This window comes from Bos indicus x Bos taurus, chromosome 23 (assembly GCF_003369695.1).
Source record: "Bos indicus x Bos taurus breed Angus x Brahman F1 hybrid chromosome 23, Bos_hybrid_MaternalHap_v2.0, whole genome shotgun sequence".
NCBI lineage: Eukaryota > Metazoa > Chordata > Mammalia > Artiodactyla > Bovidae > Bos > Bos indicus x Bos taurus.
In genome coordinates this window covers 29,829,338-29,852,058 of record NC_040098.1, presented here as the reverse complement: position 1 = coordinate 29,852,058, position 22,721 = coordinate 29,829,338, and the positions used below count along the sequence as shown (strand labels likewise).

Here is a 22,721-nt window from a genome sequence, read left to right as displayed (position 1 = left end):
TTTTTATTGCTCTTGAGATAATATTATATACACACACACACACACACACACATATTTTTTACACTGTAACAGATTCATATATAGAAAAGTAGGAAAAAAAATCAACAGGAATCCCAATCCACAAAGATTTTTTATTTTAATGGGCTTTAAACTCTACATGCTGAGTCATAGCTTACTTTTTTCAGTTTGAGCCAAAAACTTTAAAGGCAAACAAATACTTAGTCCAGGCACAATCAGCATATTCAAATTTCAGCCTGGGAATTAGTATTCCTGCATTCTTTGGTTTAAGTAGTGACTAGAAGATGAACTCCGGGAGTTGGTGATGGACAGGGAGGCCTGGCATGCTGCGATTCATGGGGTCACAAAGAGTCGGACACGACTGAGCGACTGAACTGGACTGAGAAGATGACAGACATGATTTATCTTACAGTTGTGTGGCCCTTTATATTTTGGGAGCTCTCATGAGTTTGAGCAAGCTCCAGGAGTTGAGCAACTGAATGGAACTGAACTGAACTGATACACTATCCATGGCAACTTAGACAGATGGGCAACTTAGTTTCTTCCACTGTGTGTCTGAACATTTCTGGTAATTGACTTTAGTGCCCCACTCCTGAAATATAATAAAATCTGTTCATGTCCTGTCCTACTTTAAGCCTTTTACGGACTGGATAATCTCCAAGTTTCTTGCAAACTTTACAGGGCCTCATAACCACGTCTACCTGTCAGTCATCATCTGGAACTCTCCTTCAGTTCAGTTCAGTAGCTCAGTTGTGTCCGACTCTTTGCGACCCCATGAATTGCAGCACACCAGGCCTCCTTGTCCATCACCAACTCCCGGAGTTCACTCAAACTCACGTCCATCGACCCGGTGATGCCATTCAGCCATCTCATCCTCTGTCCCCTTCTCCTGCCCCCAATCCCCCCCAGCATCAGAGTCTTTTCCAATGAGTCAACTCTTCGAATGAGGTGGCCAAAGTATTGGAGTTTCAGCTTTAGCATCAGTCCTTCCAATGAACACCCAGGACTGATCTCCTTTAGAATGGACTGGTTGGATCTCCTTGCAGTCCAAGGGACTCTCAAGAGTCTTCTCCAACACCACAGTTCAAAAGCATCAATTCTTCAGCGCTCAGCTTTTCTTCACAGTCCAATTCTCACATCCATCCATGACTACTGGAAAAACCATAGCCTTGACTAGATGGACCTTTGTTGGCAAAGTAATGTCTCAGCTTTTGAATATGCTATCTAGGTTGGTCATAACTTTCCTTCCAAGGAATAAGTGTCTTTTAATTTCATGGCTTGCAATCACCATCTGCAGTGATTTTGGAGCCCAAAAAATTAGTCTTGACACTGTTTCCACTGTTTCCCCATCTATTTTCCATGATCTTGGTTTTCTGAATGTTGAGCTTTAAGCCAACTTTTTCACTCTCCTCTTTCACTTTCATCAAGAGGCTCTTTAGTTCCTCTTTGCTTTCTGCCATAACGGTGGTGTCATCTGCATATCTGAGGTTGTTGATATTTCTCCCAGCAATCTTGATTGCAGCTTGTGCTTCTTCTAGCTCAGAGTTTCTCATGATGTACTCTGCAAATACAGGAATGCATTTTCTTCAGTACACACAAGTAATTTATATGCTGCTTTCTTTACCTAAAAAACTCATTCGTCTGCTTGCCTGTTCTTTACCACTCTTTTGCTCCTTGAGAAACATACACTTATTTTTATCATACAAACTGGCTTATATTGTAATTTATGAGCTTCCAGATGTTCAAGCTGGGTTTAGAAAAAGCAGAGAAACCAGAGATCAAAGAGCCAACATCCACTGGATCATCAAAAAAGCAATAGAGTTCCAGAAAAAAACATCTGCTTTATTGGCTATCCCAAAGCCTTTGACTGTGTGGATCACAACAAACTGTGGAAAATTCTTAAAGAGATGGGAATACCAGACCACCTGACCTGCCTCCTGACAAATCTGTATGCAAGTTAAGAAGCAATAGTTAGAACTGGACATGGAACAACAGACTGGTTCCAAATCAGGAAAGGAGTATGTCAAGCCTGTATATTGTCACTCTGCTTAAAACTTATATGCAGAGTACATCATGAGAAATACTGGACTGGATGAAGCACAAGCTGGAATCAAGATTGCTAGCAGAAATATAAAAAACCTCAGATATGCAGATGACACCACCCTTAAGGCAGAAAGTGAAGAGGAACTAAAGAGCTTCTTGATGAAAATGAGAGTGAAAAATTTGGCTTAAAACTCAACATTCAGAAAACTAAGATCATGGCATGTGGTCCCATCACTTCATGGCAAATAGATAGGGAAACAGTGACAGACTATTTTGGGGGGCTCCAAAATCACTGCAGATGGTGACTGTGGCCATGAAATTAAAAGACACTTGCTCCTTAGAAGAAAAGTTATGACCAACCTCGACAGCTTATTAAAAAGCAGAGACATTACTTTGTCAACAAAGGTCCATCTAGTCAAAGCTATGGCTTTTCCAGTAGTCATGTATGGATGTGAGAGTTGGACTGTGAAGAAAGCTGAGCGCTGAAGAATTGATGCTTTTGAACTGTGGTGTTGGAGAAGACTCTTGAGAGTCTGTTGGACTGCAAGGAGATCCAACCAGTCCATCCTAAATGAAATCAGTCCTGAATATTCATTGGAAGGACTGATGCTGAAGCTGAAACTCCAATACTTTGGCCACCTCATGCGAAGAACTGACTCATTTAAAAAGACCTGACGCTGGGAAAGATTGAAGGCAAGAGGAGAAGGGGATGACAGAGGATGAGATGGTTGCATGGCATCACCGCCTCGATGGACATGAGTCTGAGTAAGCTCTGGGAGTTGGTGGTAAACAGAGAAGCCTGGTGTGCTGCAATTCATGGGATCGCAAACAGTTGGACTCAACTGAGTGGCTAAACTGAACTGATGACCATTTCTGTGTTTAATCTTTCCCATCTCCACCCCAGACCAAGTGTAGGCAGTATGTGACTAAACTCAGTTTCACAGATGAGTCTTACATCTATGTTAATATTCTAATGTCTTATATTTTTGTTAGTATTTTTTCCGGTCTTCCCCATTTGTTGTTGTAGACTTGGAGCTAAAACGCAGACTCGAGAGTGTTTCATGCGCCAGTGACAGGAAATAATCCATATTGAAGGTGCATTAAGTGCCCTGCTCCAACCCCTACGGGCACAGAGGGAGGATTAAAATTCTTAATCAAGTGTGTTTCCAGCTGCTCCCAGGTCCCGACTGCATAATTCCCAGATAAAACAATAAGGAAACGAAGTTAGGCTGTGGTAGGATCATTACTATTGCCCCTTATTTTTTCCCGCCCTCACCCCCCCCCCCCCGCCCCGCTCCCCCCCCCGCCACACACACACACACAAGGAATGGCAATGAAATGGACTCAGCTACGGGACGTCTGAACCGGGTGCGGTACCCAGTCTTCAGGAACAGGCCCAGCTCTAACCTCCACCGCGGATTCCTGCTCAATCTCTGCTTTGCAAGACCATGCAGTCATTGCTCGCCCCGCCTCCTGCTCCCGTACAAAAGTGATGCCTCTTCCGCCAAAGTTGTGTCGCCTCCTTGCGGCGCCTGCGCACTGTCACATTACGGCGGAACTAATCCGGCGACCCAGCGCTTTGACGCATTTAGTACCAGGAAGGGAAAAGGGGGACCACAGAACGCGTCACACCCGGAAGTAGGGAGCCGGAACTGGGGTTGGACAGGTTATCCCCAGGGGTGGGGCAGCGGAGGCCCAGGAGGAGGGGGAAAAAAGAAGGTGGAGGATCCTGGCTGCTAATCTGAATCGATACCGATTCTCTTAGACCTCAGAGACACAGAAAAGACAGAAGGGTGCCTCATCCCCTTTCCTCCGCTTCTCTCTCTCCTCAGCCTTAGCCATGGCGGAGGCAGGGGCCGGGCTGAGTGAGACCGTCACTGAGACAACGGTTACCGTGACAACGGAGCCCGTGAGAAAGGCTGGGGGCGGTGCTGTTTAGGGGTCTGAGAGATACCGGGAGGGAAGGGATAAGGCTTTGGAGAGTTGCTGGATGGGCTGGGCCTGGGGATATGGGAGGAAGTGGGTTTGGGAGAATCGCAGAGTATTAGGGATTTTTTGGTGTGTCAGAGTTGGTGCAGAAGGCTGGTCAAGTGACATGCAATAGAGTTAAGATGTAGGTGATACTGCTTGGGATGGTGGTGTCTGTAAGTATTGAAAGACTGGGAACTTGGCGATTAATGAGCAAGGGATGTACTGGGGGAAATGAAGGGTTGTGTGAGAAAGCATGGTTGGAAGCTCGCTGTAGGGAAACTTGACACTAAGCATGCTTATCAATAAATATTTCTTGAAGAGATTATTGCAAACGGAAGCAGAGGGAATGAGGGAACAAGAAAAGGGAGATGATGGGAGTATTTTGAAAAATCAGAGATGTAGAGAAAAACAGCGTTTTTGCAAAAACATTGCTTTCAATAGGAGATGTTCCTGTCGGGCTTAATAACCCTTTGATTAAGGGAGTTTAGAGTAATAGTTACTAGAGATGCCAGGATGCTGGAGAATAGGTGGATAACAGATTGGGAGGGCTGGGCTTGAGGATGAGAGATGTGAGAACAGAGTCATTTCTTTAATGGGAAAAAGAATAGGCGTTCTGGGAAAAGAAAGGGAGATCAAAGTTTAGGCATTGGTGACTGAAAAAATAATTTTCATGTATTAATACCACCAAAGATGATTTGGGGAGGAAGATGGAGGAACAGCGAGGATTATATTTTCCTTTGAAGATTTGCTGGGACTTTCCCTAGGTTAGGAATTGTATCTTCTCTGTATACTAGTGGTTACTAAGAATACTAAGAACAGAATTCCTCAAGGGACTCCTTGAGGTCAAAAACCTGTTCTATCTCCTCCCAGCATCAGCTCCTCTGTAGCTGTGTTTGTGATCCTGATTGAACTGGGAAAGGGAAGAAAGGAGGCCCCAGGGAGGACGCAGGAAGAGTTAGTAGGAGGGGACTAGCTAGGTATGCCTATCCTTCTTAACCTTCCAGGAGAACCGGAGCCTAACCATCAAACTTCGGAAACGGAAGCCAGAGAAAAAGGTGGAATGGACGAGTGACACTGTGGACAATGAACACATGGGCCGCCGCTCATCAAAATGTGAGTAATTGTTGCCCCACAGTAACGCTGGAGTCCTGGCTCCCCTAAGCATATCTTTTGCCTTCAGGCATTCACTGGCCTTCCCAAAGCCCCCAGATGCTCACAGTCCTGTGGCTGCCTTGGTGGTTCTCTGTTATCAGGGAGAGGAGGTTAAAGTTAGAGGGAAAGAGGTAGGGAGGGGCTTCAATTTCCATGTGCAAGGCCTAAAGTCAAAGGTATCTGAGGTGGGAGAAGAGGAGCTTTGGATTCCCGGCTGGAAAGGCAAGGTGGGTAGGTGACAGAGTCCCAGAGTGTAGGCCTGGGGAAGCTGGATCTGGAAGGTAGAAGGAGAAAATGGTGGGAAGTAGGAATTTTGACTGAGATCCAGTGGGAATGGAACTGACACTACATCTGAACTCTTCCTCCTTTTTCACTGGGCTCCTCCATCCAAATCCAGGCTGCTGTATTTATGAGAAACCTCGGGCCTTTGGCGAGAGCTCCACAGAGAGTGATGACGAGGAAGAGGAGGGCTGTGGTCACACACACTGTGTGCGGGGCCACCGCAAAGGACGGCGTCATGCAACCCCGGGACCAAGCCCCACCAGCCCTCCCCAGCCTCCTGACCCCTCCCAGCCCCCTCCAGGGCCAATGCAGCACTAAATTCCTCGCTCCCCCACCATTCCTGTGTCTGTCTGGCCCTGAATGTATTCATGTGGCTACTCGGGGACTAAACCCACGATTTGATCCCTTCTCCAGCCCCCTCCTCCCCTCTCCTCTGCCTGACAGAGGGAAGAGGGAGAGGAAGGTGGACAGAGATCCTGGAATTCTGACTTGCTGCTATTCCAGAACCTAGGCTTCTGGGTTCCCCCAGCCCTCATTTCTCCTTACAATACCCAGCCTCCTCTCTCCAGGGATCCAGGCATCTTGATCCCAATCTTTTTCCTTTGTTCTCACTGCCAAACTGCCTGTCCTGGGATCCAGTTATCTTGGCCCCTTGCACTCTCTACTTGAGTTCCAAACAGCTAAATTGGGTTTCCAGCAGCCCCAGCTTTCACTGCCAGGGTCCTAGTCAGATTCCAGGCAATCTTGCTCCAGCTATGCTTGTTAATCCTGGCTTAGAGCTCTTCCACTTATGTATTTATGTCATCCTAACTCTTAGTCGTTGCCTGTGGGATGTGAGGTCTTCTGTGAGACCTCAGGGCTCCTAGCCCTTTCCCTTCTCTCCTGCCCACTTCCCCCAAGCCCTTAAGAGGAGTTAGGAGAGAGGGAGGTCTTTGTCCTTCTCACCTTTAATGAGAAATGGAAAAAAGAAATGGGCATGTCCTCTCTCCTCACCGTTCTCATGTGACTAGGGTTTCTGACAAAACTGGCTCCAAGACTAGTCACTTAGAGCCCACTATCTCCTCAGCCTTTGGTCTTCCAACTTAGGAGACAGATCCGACCCAGGGGCCTGGGTCCCTGGGAGAGGATGGAAAAGGGAGGGAGCCAAGAGATGCAATCTCACCCCTTCCTTCCAAGGCCTTGATGTCTCTCCCAGCCCAGATATCCAGCCCTCCCAGCCCTCCCCACCCCTTACTGGGATCTGGATATCATTTTCCAGGCCTTTTGCAGTGCACAGTTGCAGAGATCAGTCAAATCCATACCACCACTGAGATCTCATTTATTGCCACAGATGCACAAAATAAATAACCCAACATCACAAAATGTGTTAAATATGGACCCATTTATACATATGGGGAAAGAAGTGAGGCTGTATATACAAGGGCAAATTTGGGGTGTCTGGGCCATGCCCAGGTTGAGAAAAGGAGAGGTAGCACCATTGGTTCTGTGTTATGAGTATGTGCCATGCTCATATGGAGCTGGCTGTGGGGCTGGTGGGGAGTGGGTTGTTGGTTAAGAAGATTCTTAACAGGAAATGGCTGTAAGCATGGAAGGTAGTCAGGGTGGAATAGAACTGTCCTGCCCCCCATCTCCCAAAAAAAGAGAGCCCTAAGGCCCAGGCCAGAGTTAAGCCTCTTGTCTTAGGGGAGGAAGGTCTCCTTTGTCTTGAAGAGAAACCTTAGAGTGGAGAAGGCAGGGAAGCCCAAACCTCAGAGCTGTGGAGAGGGCACCGTGCTCTTCTTTGCCAGGAGGAGGGGCAGGGGTGGGAGGTAAATATTTGACCAGCTGGCCCTCTATGTATTAAAAATGGGCCATTTACCAGTACTGGTGGGGCAGGACCTGTTCCCCAATCAAGCCTGGGAAATATAGAAGGGGAGGGATCCCTGGGGGAAGTACTGAGATAGCCGAGGGGGAGGAGCATCCCAAGATGGGGGAAGGAGGTTCAGGAACTCTGCTTTGGGCATGGATGTGGAAACGAGGCCAGTTGAGGTCCTATTTGGAGAATATGGAGGGAGGTCCGGGGTGCTTCTCAATACACTTGCCCAGTGGGCACGGGCAGGATCCCTGGAATGAGTACGGATGACCGTGCTCATTTGGGCCAGGCCAGAACGGGGGTTGTGGGCTAGCTTCTCAGCCTTCCGCGGGCACGATGCGGAGCTGGGCGCGGGCGTCGCGGGTGCACAGCAGCGGGAACACGCGCTCCCCGAGGGGACCGGGCGTCTGGAAGGCGAAAAGCAAGTCGAGGGAGCGGCCGTCGTAGAAGGCCACGCGGCCCCGCTCCCAGTCCAAGTCCACGCGGATGCGCCGCGGCGGGGGCCTGGCGCCGCCCAGCGGGGTGGGCTCTGGGGCGGTGAGCGCTCACAGCCGGCCGCCGCGGCCCTCCACGGCCCACACGGCCCCCGCGGGGCACAGCCCTACTCGGCCCTTGCGTCGCACCGACTCCCCGGCCGCGCCCAGGGCGTAGAGGCTCTCCCCGTCGTCCTCATCCTCCCCGGAAGAGTCTCCGCGGGAGGCGGCGTCCGCGGTCTCCACCTCCCAGCAGTGGCGGCCAGCCCCAAAGCCTTGCGCGCCCAGCACCGCTGGAAGCTGATCGAAGCGCGCCGGGCCATCGGGGGGCGCCGGTGTCCCCGGTGGGGCCAGTCGGACGCTGCGGCGGTCCTCAGAGACGAGCAGGCGGCGGTGTGCGGTGCCAGGATCCAAGGTCAGGTCGGCTGGAGAGAGGAAGGCACGAGGAAGACCGTGTGAGAGGGCTTTCCCAGGCGGAGACGGGGTCGGACGCAAGAGGCTCACAACAGCGCTCTACAAAGGCGGCTGTAGGACCACCGAGGGTGAAGGCGAATGAAGAGTAGGCCTGGGCGAGACCCCGCCAGCGCTGATGGGCCACTTCCTTCTGGAGAGTTGGGCCTGGAGAAGGACCCTGCCGGCCCAGGGCAGGGGCATAGCGCAGAGGTTCAAGGAGGGGTTGTCTGGGTTGTGGACTTGGAGAGAGTGAAGCTGGACTGACTTCTTGGGAGCCAGGAGGACCGATATGTCAATCTGCAGCATCTGGGGCAGGGCGTGGGAGCTGGGTCCACAGGATGGGAAAGGTGGAGCTCAAGAGGAGGACTGATACCAGAAACCAGCACCCCAAGTGAGGGGGTGGGCAGAGAGAGGAATCCGAAGTATCCTGATAAACCAGCCCACCACCCACAGGAATAGGTGGGAGTAGACAGGCCTAGTTCTACAGGGAGGGTGGGGCGGAGGAGAGAGAAGGCGGTGATAGCCAAGGGACCAGAAAGAATTAGTCCTTGACCTTGTGTGTTTGGGGTGCTTTAAAGAAAGATTTCTGGACTAGGGGTACTAGAAGCCATCTGGGATGGTGGGTGTCCATCAGGGTGGAGCACCTTCTCTAGGCAGTTTAAAGAGGGGCAGAGGACAGCCGTGGGAGTGATGGAAGGAACTCCCCAGAAGCTGCAGAGAAGGCCCAGAGCCCCACGGGCAAGGAGACACGCGAGTTCCAGGACACTTCTGGAAGGGAGTGATGAGAAGTGGTGGCAGCAGAGATTGGACTTCCAGGGGTCTGTTGTGTGAGTGTATGAACAGGAAAGGGGAGAATGGCTGGAACACGAGGGTTAAGTCTTGACCTTGTTATGGGTTAAATCGTGTTCTTTCACCCCCCCCCCAAAATATGAAGTCCCCCCAAGACCTCAGAATTTGACTGTATTTGGAAAGAGAATCTTTATAAAGGTAATCAAGTTAAAATGAGGTCATTAGGGTGGACCCTAATCCAATATAACCCATGTCCTTATAAAAAGGGAAGTTTGGACCCAAAAAGTGTGTATAGAGGGAAGTGTGTCTAGAGGAAAGACACAGGGAGAATGCCATCCACAGGCCAAGGAACACCTGAGGCTACCAGAAGCTAAGAGAGAAGTCCTGGAACAGATTCTCCCTTTCAGTGATCAGAAAGAACCAATGCTGTTGATACCTGACTTCTATTTCTAGAATCATGAGACACTAAATTTCTGTTAAGCCACTTAGTGTGAGATGCTTGGTTATGGCAGCCCTAGGAAATTAACAGAGACATCAAAAAGGACTGGATCATATTTGAGAAAAGGGAACAAACTGAAAAGTTTCTCATTTAGTTCCCTCTCTTCTGCCCTCCTTACCCGTCAGTCTGTGAAGCATGTTTTTGACCACTGGGTAATCTTCAGGGAGCTCATCCTCTGAGTTAGATGCCTTGGGTGTTGGGGCATCAAACCTGGAGGGATGAGGGAGAAGAGTCAAGAAATTGGTAGACACCCTCTGCCCTCTGATGCCTGCACCCCTCCCCCACTCACATCTCTGGGGCAGAAAAGGGTGAGGCCAACCCAGGAAACCTGTCTGGGAGTGGGGATGAAGCTGTGGTTCCCGTGACAGGTGATGGATGTGGCCGCTGGTAGTGGAAAGGAAGAAACAGTAAAAATGGAACTCACCTTCTCCATGTCATCTTCATATCCTGGAGTGGACAGAAAAAAACATGGGTGTGAGCTCTGGGCTTCATCCTGAGGGGAGCTCCCCACCCTCAGGTGGCTGGGTCTGTTCTGGTGAGGGCCCTCTCCGCATCTCAAAGTGATCTCCCATCTTTAGCCCCGTGTGCTCCTTATTCCTCTCACTCTCCCCTTCTCCTTGCATGACCTTTCCTTCCTGTCCATCACCACGTTCTCATCCCCCTAACTCCACCCCCCACCATCCGCCTCCCTCGCCCCAGAGCCACTCAGTTCCCCTTCCCTAGTGTCATCCCGGCCTTTTTCTGCCCCCAGAGTCCTCACCTTTCCCTGCTTCCTCCCCACCTCCCTTCTCTGTGTCAATGCCCCTATGCTCATCCACGTTCCTGAGGGTCTATCCCAGATAAACATCCAGCTTTATCCATCACAGAGACCAAACACATACCTAGAGTCCTTAGGCTAAGAGTTCGTTAACTGAAGTCTTATAATAAAACCGCTTCCCCTCTTGCCATAAAAGCCCAGTGGCGTTTATTGGGCCTTTTGTTCTGTGTCTCTCTACCCTGACCATGGAGGCAGCTGGACTTGGATGTGTCCCAGAAGGCCCCGCCGACCTGCAGGGCACCCTGGGAGCCGGTAGAGGGCGTGGGATGCTCCCTCTCCAAATTCTAGGATTCCTTCTTTCCACGTCTCTGTCCAGTGGAGAAGACTGGGGCAGACCAGAGGGATGGTGAAGGGGAGAGAGGAAAGACAACTTGTCTAGTTATGCCAATTACACAGAGACTAATTAGGTATATGTAGACTTCAAAGGGTGGAAACAAGACTCTAGACCGGCTCGGCGGCTGGCGAGAAGCCAGAAGGGAATCCGGGGCGCCTGGGGGTCGATCAAGGGAACGGGGATGGTTGACCGCCAAGGAGTCAGAGGCCCAGGAGGGACGCGGGAGAGTGGGAGGGTGGGCGATCAGGGTGGGAAGTGGAGAGGAGCCAGGGGTCCCCAGGTTGTTCTCCCAGACCTTGCCTCCACCCGTGTCCTCCTCTGCCTGGGGCCCTGGGAGGGGCTGAGAACAACAATAACAAGCAACACAGCAAGGTCTAGACCGGAGCGCGGGGACCTACCCCAGGACGCTGCAGGAAAGTTTGGACCTGCCTCTCTTCTTCCCTCCTTTTGACAGCCCCCCTCCATCTCTCCCCTCCCGCTTTTTCTCCGCCCTCCCTCCTGCTCCTCCTCCCCTGGGCGAGTTTCGATCTCCCTCACTAACCTCCCAGGCCCCCAGATTGCTCCCGCCCCCTTCTGCTTCCTCCCCTTTCCTCCCCGCCGGGCCTCCTCCTCACTGGCGCCCAGTGGCGTCTTTCCCAGCTTCCCAGTTCGCGCGCTCTTCGCAGGGCCTCGGGGGTCTCCCCGAGTTCTGTCTAGTGCCCCAGCCCCTTCTCTGCCTCCCTAACCCCTTCCCTCCAGCCCCTCTAACAGGAGCCAGGCATCCGTCCAGCCCCCTTGGCTCTGGGCACAGCGTCAACTCCTTCCCGCCGTGCGTCCTGGCACCTCTCAGTTGACAGCCGCCGCCCCCTCGTCCTCAGCTGGACTCTTTCCAACTCCTTTTGCCTAAACTTCCAGAAGGGCCCCGGGTCGGGAGTTGCTGTTCTCCCCAGCCGATCGCCCCTTCCGCGGACAGCTGCGGACTCGCGAAGCGCACCCCGCCTCACCTCTCCCTGCGGGTCCAGGCAGCCCATGGTAGGGATGCGCCCGCCTCGGCGTTTCCCCGCGCGGGCTCCGGGCTCGGCCAGCTTCTCCCGCAGCCCGCGGCTGATGCGCACCTCCACCGCCAGCCGCACGTTAGACCTCAGGCTGCGGCGGGGGCACGGCAGGCCGCAGCACGGACAGGCGGTGGGGGGCGTCTCGGGGCCGGTCGCCGGCGGGGTCCCCCAGCGGCGGGCCAGGCACGCGCGGCAGAAGCTGTGCTCACACGCCAGGAGCACCGGGTCCTCGAAGGGGCCCCCACACAGCGGGCACGTCGCCAGCTGCTCCAGACGCTCCACCAGCCCCGGTCCCAGAAGCTCGGACGCCTCCATGGGGAGCCAGCGCCCGGGCGCCGTCCCCTCCGCGACCACCGCGACCGCCTTCGGGTGCGCAGATGGCGGTGCGCCTCGGCTGCTGGCTGCGTCTCTGCCCCGCTCTCCGCCTCCCGCATTAACTTTCTGAGGCTTTCCTGGGATCGCCTCCGTCTTCAACCAGTCTGTCTCCGCCAATCTCCCCACCACGTCAGGCTTTATAGGGAGGGAGGAGGCCCCTGCGGGAGGTAAACATCAGGCCTTGCGTAACACCCCATCTGGTTCTCCCGCTTCCCGGTAAGATTCGGGGGGGGAGGGTGGAAGGGACACCTAGGTCTCGACCCGAGCAGGTGGTCGCTAGGAGGCGCTCTGGGGGCAAGGTAGCAAAGTAGCAAGATGTGGGGTGCGTAGCCCTTGACACCACCACCCCAACCTCCCTCAAGAGCCGGGATATCGTCTTCCCCTTGGCCTGCACTGTGCAGGTGGGCAGGATGCCCAGGCTTGCTTTTGGTATGTGTGCCCACATCGCCAGGGTATGAGTCATTCCAGGTGGCTGGCACACCTACATCTGGGGGGCTGGGGGCACTGAAGACAGATCTGGTTTGTGTGGCTTTGGCAGGCCTCTGAGCGCTGGCGAGTGGCTGTCATTCCAGGCGCCTCTCTCCATCTGCCTGCCTTACCTATTAAGGGCTTAAGGACATCGAAGCTTTGGGGTAAGGGGTGGGAAGCAGGCGCCCACATTCCTGACTCAAGGAGTCCGGGTCCGGTTCTCTCCGTTCTACCTCTGGCTGGCTCCCAGGCCTCTGTTGTTTCTTCCTCTATCTCTCTTTCTACTTGTTTCTGTCTCTTTTCCCTGTGTATGTTTTTATTTCCACTTTTCTCTCCTCTCCTTCTTTGGTGTGTACCCAAAGGTTATCTATTTTCACTCTTTTGGTCAACTGAGGCCCAGACAGCTGGCATTGTCAAGGTCACACAGGTGATGACCCAAAGTGAAGCCATACCCAGATCTTCTGATTTATGGCCTTGCTGTGACCCCACCCTGCCCCTCTTTAATTTCAGATCCCTAGAGTCAGTTCAGTTCAGTCACTCAGTTGTGTCCAACTCTTTGTGACCCCATGAGTTGCAGCACGCTAGACCTCCCTGTCCATCACCAACTGCCGGAGTTCACTCAAACTCATGTCCATCGAATTGGTGATGCCATCCAGCCATCTTATCCTCTGTCGTCCCCTTTTCCTCCTGCCCCCAATCCCTCCCAGCATCAGAGTCTTTTCCAATGAGTCAACTCTTTGCATGGAACTTCCTTCTACATTTTTTTAAAACGTATTTATTTATTTTTGACTGCGCTGGGTCTGCGTTACTGCACACAGTCCATCTCTAGCTCCAGTGAGCAGGCTTCTCATTGCAGTGCCTTCTTTTGTTGTGGGGCCCAGGCTCTAGGCACACGGGCTTCAGTGGTTGTGGCCTCTGGCCTCTAGAGCACAGTCTCAGTAGTTGTGGCACAGAAGGCTTAGTTGTCCCGTGGCATGTGGAATCTTCCCAGACCAGGGATTGAACCTATGTCCCCTGCATTGACAGATGAATTCTTAATCACTGGACCACCAGGAAAGTCTTCTCTTCTACGTTCTGATTTTTTCTTTTTTTTTTTTTTTTTGGATTTTTCCTCATGCCCTGTTCATTACCTCCATCTCTGTCTCTCTCCTCCTCCACCCTCCTGTTCTCTCCCCCTTATCTTAGTTCCTCTGCCTCTCTCATGCTAGGCCTTTCTGTCTGGGTACTCCTGGGGGGTTGTGAATAAGTAAATATTCAGATGTCTACAACTGCAATCACACACTGTTGCACAAACATGCATGCGCATCCAACAATGTCTAAATGCCCCCAAATGCACAGCCCTAATCGTCAGATACCCTCATACAGTGCAAAACCACACATATGCCACAAATGGTCTCATACACACTTTATCACTGGGATGGACACCCGGATTATTTAGGAACAGATAGACATACTGGAAGAAAACATGCAAAGACACTCTGTCATTAAGTTTTATTGTCAACAAGAACAACAATACAAAAACAGTAAGTCTTTATGGAGCAGAAGCAGGTTATTAGGCAACCCCTCCAGGCATCCTTCTCCCCCTTTACTTATCACGGAGACACTCAAACATGACACTCTGATAAACAAAGTACACAAATGAACACACATACACTCATCTTGAAACAAATCTCCCAGCTCCCCTCTCATAAAATGCACAGCTATGCAATCAAATGGCTACAGATATAACCAAAATCTATGTTGTGAAATGGACTTCCATGTTATGATAGGAAGAATAACGATCCCCCCAGAGATGCCCATGTTCTAATTCCTGTGAACATGTTACCTGTGGTGTGGAACCTGTGAACATGTTACCTTACATGGCAGAGGGGAATTAAGCTTGCAGATGGAATTAAGGTTGCTAATCAGTTGAGTTTTAAGTCATAAAATTATTCTAGATTATCCAAGGTCCTTAAAAGTGGAGGACAGGGCCTTCCCTGGCAGTCCAGTGATTAAGACTCCACACTTGCACTGCTGGGAATGCGGGTTGGATACCTGGTCAGGGAACTAAGAATTGGTATGCATTGTGGTGTGGCCAAAAAAGGTGGAGGACAGAAGCAGAAGAGGACGATCTTCCTCTTTGGATTAAAGAGTCATGAGAGTACTCAGCCTGACACTGCTGGCTTTGAAGACTGAGGATGGGGAGCCGTGAGCAAAGGAAGTAGGTGGCCACTAGACACTGGAGAAGGCAAGGAGATGGATTCCAGATGGAGTCCAGCACTCTGACACCCTGTAAGACCCCTTTTAGGCTTCTGAACTACAGAACTATAAGATAACAAGTGTGTGTTGTTTCACAGATTTCAAACAAAAGTTCATGATAATTTGTCTTTTAAATTTAATTAAATTAACTTACTTTTTGGTTGCACTCAGTCTTCGTTGCTGCGTGCCAGCTTTCTCTAGTTGCTGGTGAGCAGGGGTTACTCTCTCATTGTAGAGCATGGGCTCTAGATCACATGAGCTTCAGTGGTTCAGTAGTTTCACCGCCAGGAAATGTCTCACTTTTCAAGACTTCCTCCCTTCCTTGCTAGAATCTCCAACAACTCTACACTTGATCCTCTAATTCTCCCTTGGTTTATTCCATTTTCAGAGAAGCGGTTGGGCAGAGCTGATTTTTGGTGTGTTGGCTTGGCTTGCTCTAGTTGACCATGACTGCTTCCTGCCTCTTGGTTAGCAACATATCTTCTTAATACAGGTGTCTCCTACATAACTCTACCTACCCCTTTCTAACTCCATCCAGGATATCTGCTTGTGATGCTGCCGAATGTTGTAATTAGACACCCGTGCGTGGCAATGAAGATGCTAGAGGTGGGAAGGCCTTGCATAATTCTCTCATTTCTTTTCCACCTCTTCCTTTTTTTCTTCTTTTGTTTATTTTTCAGTCTATCTCTTCCCATGTCAGTACATCCCATCGTTTTTTTTTTTTTTTTTTTATTGTTTTGCTAGGCAAAAGGAGACCCACCAGCTTCTGCCTTGAAAAACTATGTATCTCCAACATCCCCATGTTATTAAAGAGCCTACAAGTCTTTAGGAGCCTTGGAGGGGAAGAGGCAGGTATGAAAAGGTGTTTGGGAGACTGATGACAAGCCAGCCATGGCCCCTGCCCTTAGGAAGTATGATAAGGTGGGTAAAATATATCCATCATCATCCGAAATCTGCCATTACTGAATCAGGGAGTGTGATGAAACAAATGAGGTATCTCCATCATTGACCAAGATCTGTCACTGCCAAATTGTAAAGGTGTGCTGAAGGGAGAAGAGTGAGTGGAGGGTTTTGTTTATAGGTCAGAGAATGAGTGGAAACTATTTCAGGAAGGCTTCCTGGAGGAGGTGGCTTGTAAATGAAGGATGGGTTGGGTTGAGTTGGAGAGAAATGAAAAAGCCTGAACAAAGCATGTGAAGCATCTTGGAGGAAAAAACTGAAAGTGGGAAAAGAGGCCCAGGGGTAAGGAGCATTGATGAAGAAAACCATTATTCTTTCTCAATTCCCACTCACTATACTCCTTCCCAAAGAGTTTCTGCAGCCTTGATTCCTTCCAGAAATACTTTTTTTAGAAAAAAAAAAAAGACTGCTGTTTACAATGTGCTTTAACATGACTGATCCTAATAGAGCACGGCGGCTTTCCTATTCAATGGCTCCAAGAACTCTGAGTAAAACATCTTCTGAGGCTCAGGGCAGCCTCAGGAAGTATGAATTTAAGACTGACATCGAGGACAAAGATTAGGTCAGATTAAATGAGAAATCTTGATGCTCAAAAATGTGACCAGGGTTATATAGGACTGTCATCCATATTGCCTGATCTCTTGTTTAGCCATTTATCAGCTGTGGGGTTGAGAATCCAGATATTTTACAGTGACAACTCGGATTCCATCATGGTAAGGGATTTGCCTGGGCTCAAACAGCGGGTTAGAGGCAGAAGTGGGAGTGAAATTCAGATTTCCCACCTCCGAATTCTATGCTCTTTCCCTTAAGCATTACTTCCTCTCTTCTGAGATTTTATTTTCCCTACCGGAAGCCTCCTTTATCCCTCTCCCTTTAAATCCATGCTTAAGGCTAACAGTTTCTCCCAGATGTTGCCTCTCCTTCAAGTTCATTCAGGATGCCCTTTTATTCTCTTTCCTTCTGATAACCCTCCATTAATATCACTGACATTTCTTTATCTGTCCTTTAAATTCCCCCTTAGACAATTACTAATCATTTTTTCTCTTAGTGTCCCCTAGGCCTTAAGAGCTGCTTTCATTAAGCATCTGAGCTTTAAGAGCTGAACATTCATTCATCCATTCATTTAATCATTTAGCAACTATTTATGAAGCAGTCAGGAAGCTCCCCTGGAGAAGGGAATGGTTACCCACTCTAGTATTCTTGCCTAGAGAATCCCATGGACAGAGGAGCCTGATGGGCTACAGTCCATGGGGTCACAAACAATTGTACATGACTGAGTGACTAACACAACATTCTATATGTCAAACACTGTTCTAGGAGTGAGGATACGCTGGTGAACAAGCCAGCCATGACCCCTTATCCTCTGGCAATTTAGATCTTATTGGGAAAGATCAACAATAAGCAAGTAAACAAATAAGTTAACAAGATAATTATAGATGTCATAAGTTCTTTGGAGAATATAAAGTGGATAATGTAAGAGGAATTAACTGGAGGAGATGTTCACTGCTTTTAATAGGCTGCTAGAAAAAGCTTCTCTGAGGAGGTGACATTTAAGCTGAGCTCTGACTGATGAGAGAGAGCCAGAAGTAAAAATTTGGGGGGAGAGCTTTCTAGGCAGCAGGCACAGTAGGTGCAAAGGCCCTGCAGAAGGAAAGATCTTGATGAAGATGGCATGCTATGAGGTGTGACAAGAATGGTATAAAGAGACACTGGAGAGATACTAAGAACCAAGCTGTGCAGGGCCTTAGGGACCAGATTAGAAGTTGGGTTTGGTTCTACAAAGTGCAATGCCACTGAAGGGCTTTAAGTGGTGGTGGTGGGGATTATAGGGTCCAATTTATGTATTTAGACATTCCCTTTCGCCTAGTCATCTTTTCATTTCCTTTTTTAACTCTTGTCCTCCTTCAACGTATTCACGATCAGCATCTTGGAACTTCCCTGGATGTCCAGTGGTTAAGACTCTGTGCTTTCACTGCAGTGGGCATGGGTTTGATCCCTGGTAGGGGAAACAAGATGCCACCTGCTGCCTGGCACAACCGAAAAAAAAAAAATTGAGCATCTCATTGAAGAATGAGTCTTCCAAACTAACAATGTATTAACCTGTGCAGTGCACCAAATGTAGCTAACTCAGTTCTGATTGCTTCCTCTATTACAGAGATTTGTAGAACCTTAGAGTTGAAAGGGGCCTGTCTTCAGGCAGCTTAGAGTCTGTGGGTGAGAGGAATACTGTCTAGTCACACAATGTACACAAACTGATATGAAGGGAAAGAACAGGGTGATGAGAACTGTACCAGGAAGGCCTCCGTGCAGGCAGAGGAAACCTCTTTGGGTATTTTAAGCAAGGGATTTAATCCAGGGAACCAGTTGACAAGAAAATCGTTGAAAAACTTGGAGAATTAAGAGTCAAGAGGTCCTAACTGGGTGATTGACTTCAAGGTCAATCACCAGAGATCAGAAATGCTGCAGTCACTCCCCCAACTGGCCTACTGCCACGAACCTCTCATGTTTATTGGAGCTTGTCCACCTGACCATCTGTTACAGGAAAATGGCTTCCCCCTCACTTCTGCCTTTCAAATATCATACAAATACCTCTAATTGGCCAGCCTTAATTCTGGTTCAGAACCCAGCTGCAAAAATTTCTGAGAAATAGTTTTCTACTTCTCAACCAAACAGAATGGAAATAAAGCCAATCCATATCTAGAGTTGCCAGGTAAAATACTAGCAAATTTGAATTTTAGATAACTGATGAATTTTTAAAAACTATTTAGTTCAGTTCCGTCGCTCAGTTGTGTCCGACTCTTTGTGACCCCATGAATTGCAGCATGCCAGGCCTCCCTGTTCATCATCAACTCCCGGAGTTATTTAAGTATCTTCCAAATATGTTTGGGAGCATACTTTTACTAAAAAAATTGATTCATTATTTATCTGAAATTCAGATTTCAAGTAGGTGTCTTGTATTTGTACTTGCTAAATCTGGCAACTCTTTAAAGATCCAGCAGAGAGACTGATAGCAGGGGCCCTAGTTTAAATGAGGGGCTGAGGAAGTGCTCTCTGAAGAGGTGACATTTAAGAGGGTAACTGAAAGATGAATAAGAGTTCGTTAAGCACAGAATAGAGGGAAGGGTTTTCCAGGCAGAGGGAACAACTTTGCAAAGACTCTAAGGCAAGAGCAATTGAGGCTAATTTAAACAAAGCTGACCAGTGTTTAGAGCTCAGCACTTTTACTGTCAAGGATGTGGGTTTGATCTCTGGTCCAGGAGTTAAGATCCGGCAAGCTGCACAGCTCAGCCAAAAAATAAATAAAACTTTTAAAAATCCTAAACAAACAAAAAAAAAGAAACAAAACAAACCTGGTGCATGGGGAGCAGGGGAGTGAAGATGTTACAAGGTAGATAAAAACTTAGGCAAAGACCAACTGTGCAGAGTCTTAAGTTGTGAGCAGTGGATTAAAGCAAGAGTGGAATGGGAGAGACCCAAGGCCACGACATGCTAGTGACATCCCCTGGAGCTGTGCAAGATAGCCATTTGAAGAGCGAAAACTATTCCAGTACTTTAGGTGAGAGGTGATGATGGCTTCAGTTAGATGGTAGCCAGTGGACTGGGAGATGAACAGACCAATTTGAAATATATTTTGTATACAGAACTTAAGAAAGTGTTGGAGTGGTCATTGGAGGGTAAGGGAGAGGAAAATCAGGGGTGAACTCCTAGTTCCTGCAATGGGCAACTGGGTTGATGCAAGAACTATTTAGGGAAACAGGAAAAGCTCTTGAGTTGTGGGAGTTGCAATGGGATCACAGGAGAGGAAGGAATGACCAAGTGATGAAATACCTTGTTTCAGTGGGACACCAGTTCACAACCATTGCCTCTCTCTGCAGAGTGTTTCCTAACATCCACTTACCTGCCTACTCCATCTCCTTCACTCCCTGCCTTCTCCTCCATCATTTTCTCTTTCTTACTCTGTCTCTCTCTTTTCTTTGTAGTCATCCTATTTTCTGGATGGCAACCCACTCCAGTATTCTTGCCTGGACAATCCCACAGACAGAGGAAACTTACGGGCTACAGTCCATGGGGTCTCAAGAGTCGGACACGACTGAGTGACTTTCACTTCACTTCACTATTTCCTGGACAGAATCAGAGACTCAACCAGTGAGATGTATGGAGTGTAGGAAGCAAGAAATGAAAAGGTTTCTCATGAATCTGTGGGTCACAGTTTCCCAGTGGACCTGGCAAACCATTTAGCCTCACTTCCCTGGACCCAGGAAGGGATGAGGCTGGGAAGAGGGAGAAGAACTTGGACTGAAGCGGCTAAGGAGGCATAATTCTCTAGAAGATGGAAAACTAACTGGTCTAAATCTCTCATTTTGTACATGTTTGAGGGGGAGGGGAACTGTGCTGTGTGGCATATGGGATCTTAGTTCCCCAACCAGGGATCGAACTGGTGTCCCCTGCTTGGAAGATGGATTCTTAACCACTAGACCGCTGGGAAGTCTTAATCCCTCATTTTGAACTGAGAAATCTGAGACCTCTGCTCCTTCTAACTAAACTAGGCAAGAACCTGCAGAAACTGAAGGAACACACACATCCCATTTGGAAACAGTGGGGTATTCAAGATTTGATTCAAGTCTTGTTCTTTTTGTGACTATAAAGCAGGAACAACCATACTTATCTCAAAAATTGTTTTAAGGATCAAAGGAAATAATTTATATTCATGTATTCATCAAAAGGCTATTAAGCACCTACTATGTGCTAGGTATTGATGGGAGGTGGGGACTCAGCAGAGAATAAAGCAGACAGGAATCTGCCCCTATGAGACTTACATTCTAATGGGGAAAACAGATACATACCAGATAAATAAGTGAAAAGTATGATAGGTATCATAAAACAACATAAAGCTTGGAAGGAAGATAGAGGTGTTAGATAGAGTGAGTAGGGTTATAACTGTACTAAATAATATTCAAGCAAGGATTTGAAATGGATGAAAGAATGAGCCAGTTGCTTATCTGGAAGGAGCATGGTCCAGACTGAGGGAAAATCAGGGGCAAAAGCCTATGATATGTGAGATTTAGCATGAAGGCCATGTGGCTGGGGCAGACAGAGCAGTGGGGAGAGTGGTAGGTAGGTAGAGAGGTGATGGGCTGACTGTGTGTGGTCTTGAGGCCACTGTGAGGACTTTCTTTGGTACTGAGTGAGGTGAGCCTAGTAAGGAATGAAGGTGATGAGAAAGGGCTGACTTCTGGATGTGAGCTGATGGAGAGCTGATAAGGTTACCGCTGAGTTGCATTTGGGGTATGAGAGCAAAACAGGAATCTCCAAGAGATTTGGCTCAAGCACCTTGGGACGATGGAACTGCCCTGGATGGAGGTAGGGAAGACCATGAGGGGCCAGTTGGGGTGCAAAGTCAGGAGTTAAATGGTGGGCATGTGAAGCTGAGATGCCTGTCAGATATTCAGTTGCTTCAGGGTGTTTTTTTGTTTTGTTTTAATTTTTTATTTATGGCTGCACTGGGTCTTCGTTGCTGCATGGGCTTTCTCTACTTGTAGTGAGCAGTGGGAGGGGGGCGTGGGGAGGGGGCTACTCTTCGTTGTGGTGCACGGGCTTCTCATTGCGGTGGCTTCTCATTGCAGAGCACAGGCTCTAGGCTAGCGGCCTTCAGTAACTGGGTCACACGGGCCCAGTTGCCCTGTGGCATGCGGAATCTTCCCAAAACAGGGAACCCATGTCCCCTGCATTGGCAGGGGACTCTCAACCACTTGACCCCAGGGAAGTCCCCGATTGCTTTGTGAACTGTGCAATGTCCACAGAAATAATCAATAATCAGTTGTGTCCGACTCTGTGCGACCCTATAGACGTCAGCCCACCAGGCCTCCCCATCCCTGGGATTCTCTAGGCAAGAACACTGGAGTGGGTTGCCATTTCCTTCTCCAATACGTGAACGTGAAAAGTGAAAGTGAAGTCGCTCAGTCGTGTCTGACTCTAGCGACCCCATGGACTGCAGCCTACCAGGCTCCTCCATCCATGGGATTTTCCAGGCAAAAGTACTGGAGTGGGGTGCCATCGCCTTCTCCAATAATAAAAATAGAAGAGAGTTTTTATTTGAGCCAGATTGAGGACTACAGCGTGGGAAATACAGACTCAAAAGCGTGGATGACAAATGGCAGAGGCTTATAAAGGCAAAACCTCCAAGGTCACATAAGATATTTGTCAAGAATTAGGACTGAAGCTGGCAAGAAGGATTGGTTGGGGTCCAAAATGGTTGCATAGTTGCAAGGGGAGACCTTGAGACCACAAGGTTATACCTAACAGCTGTTAGCAGATATTATTTTGAAAATGGCTGGTGTCCTTGACTTTGATCCAGTTCAGAAAATTCGAGTTCTTAGTAATGCGGGAACCTCTTTGAAACAACAGCTGTACTGGCCACCTGGTTCCATTTTGAATGCTTAAACCACAATTACTCCATTTTGTTTTTTAGATACATTCTTTTCTTTAATGGTTAAAGCAGATGCATGCTCTACAGGTTGTAAGACAGGGTGTTCTAGTTAACATGAGCTCAAGCAAATCATGCATAAGCCAGAATGACTTCCCCAAACCTCAACAAGGCCCAGGTAAGCGTATGACATTATGAGCAGTGACAGCACCAAAAAGAATAGTTCATGGTTATATAGAAATTTATAATCTTCAAAGCTTCTTATTATTTTTATTTTTAAAATTTCACTAACTACTCCAGGGGCGTTCATAACATTCAGCCAAAGGGAAGAAACTAAGGCCCAGGCTTGCTTGCCCAAGGTCAAAGGTTGCAGAAGGCAGAGTCAGGGAGGGCTGGGTTCAAGTGCCTCTTCTCTCAACCTGACTCCTGACTCCCAGGGACAGAGATACAAAGGGAGACACAATGAGAGTCAGAGACAGGGACAGTGAGTCAGAGAGACCAAGTCAGAAACATGAAAGCAAGCGTGAGGCAGAGCAGGG

The 22,721-nt window shown here is 48.9% G+C and overlaps 2 protein-coding genes across 3 annotated transcripts; one reads left to right on the top strand and one right to left on the bottom strand.

The window, feature by feature from the left end:
* Positions 1-3,632: 3,632 nt before the first annotated feature.
* PPP1R11 (protein phosphatase 1 regulatory inhibitor subunit 11) lies at positions 3,633-6,828 on the top strand. 2 transcript variants are annotated; one of them, XM_027524430.1, is made up of 3 exons: positions 3,633-4,205; positions 5,037-5,145; positions 5,582-6,828. In XM_027524430.1, the coding sequence occupies exons 1-3, from the start codon at positions 4,194-4,196 to the stop codon at positions 5,782-5,784; spliced, it is 324 nt and encodes a 107-aa protein (XP_027380231.1). In that variant the 5' UTR covers positions 3,633-4,193; the 3' UTR covers positions 5,785-6,828. The 2 variants fall into 2 exon arrangements, with proteins under 2 accessions (XP_027380231.1, XP_027380230.1); XM_027524429.1 differs by having other exon boundaries at positions 3,675-3,970.
* RNF39 (ring finger protein 39) lies at positions 6,765-12,457 on the bottom strand. Its single transcript, XM_027524425.1, is given in 4 exon segments — positions 6,765-8,216; positions 9,651-9,742; positions 9,957-9,979; positions 11,667-12,457. Coding segments are annotated over 4 exon segments (1,062 nt in total). The 5' UTR covers positions 12,033-12,457; the 3' UTR covers positions 6,765-7,635.
* Between the last annotated feature and the right edge of the window lie 10,264 nt (positions 12,458-22,721).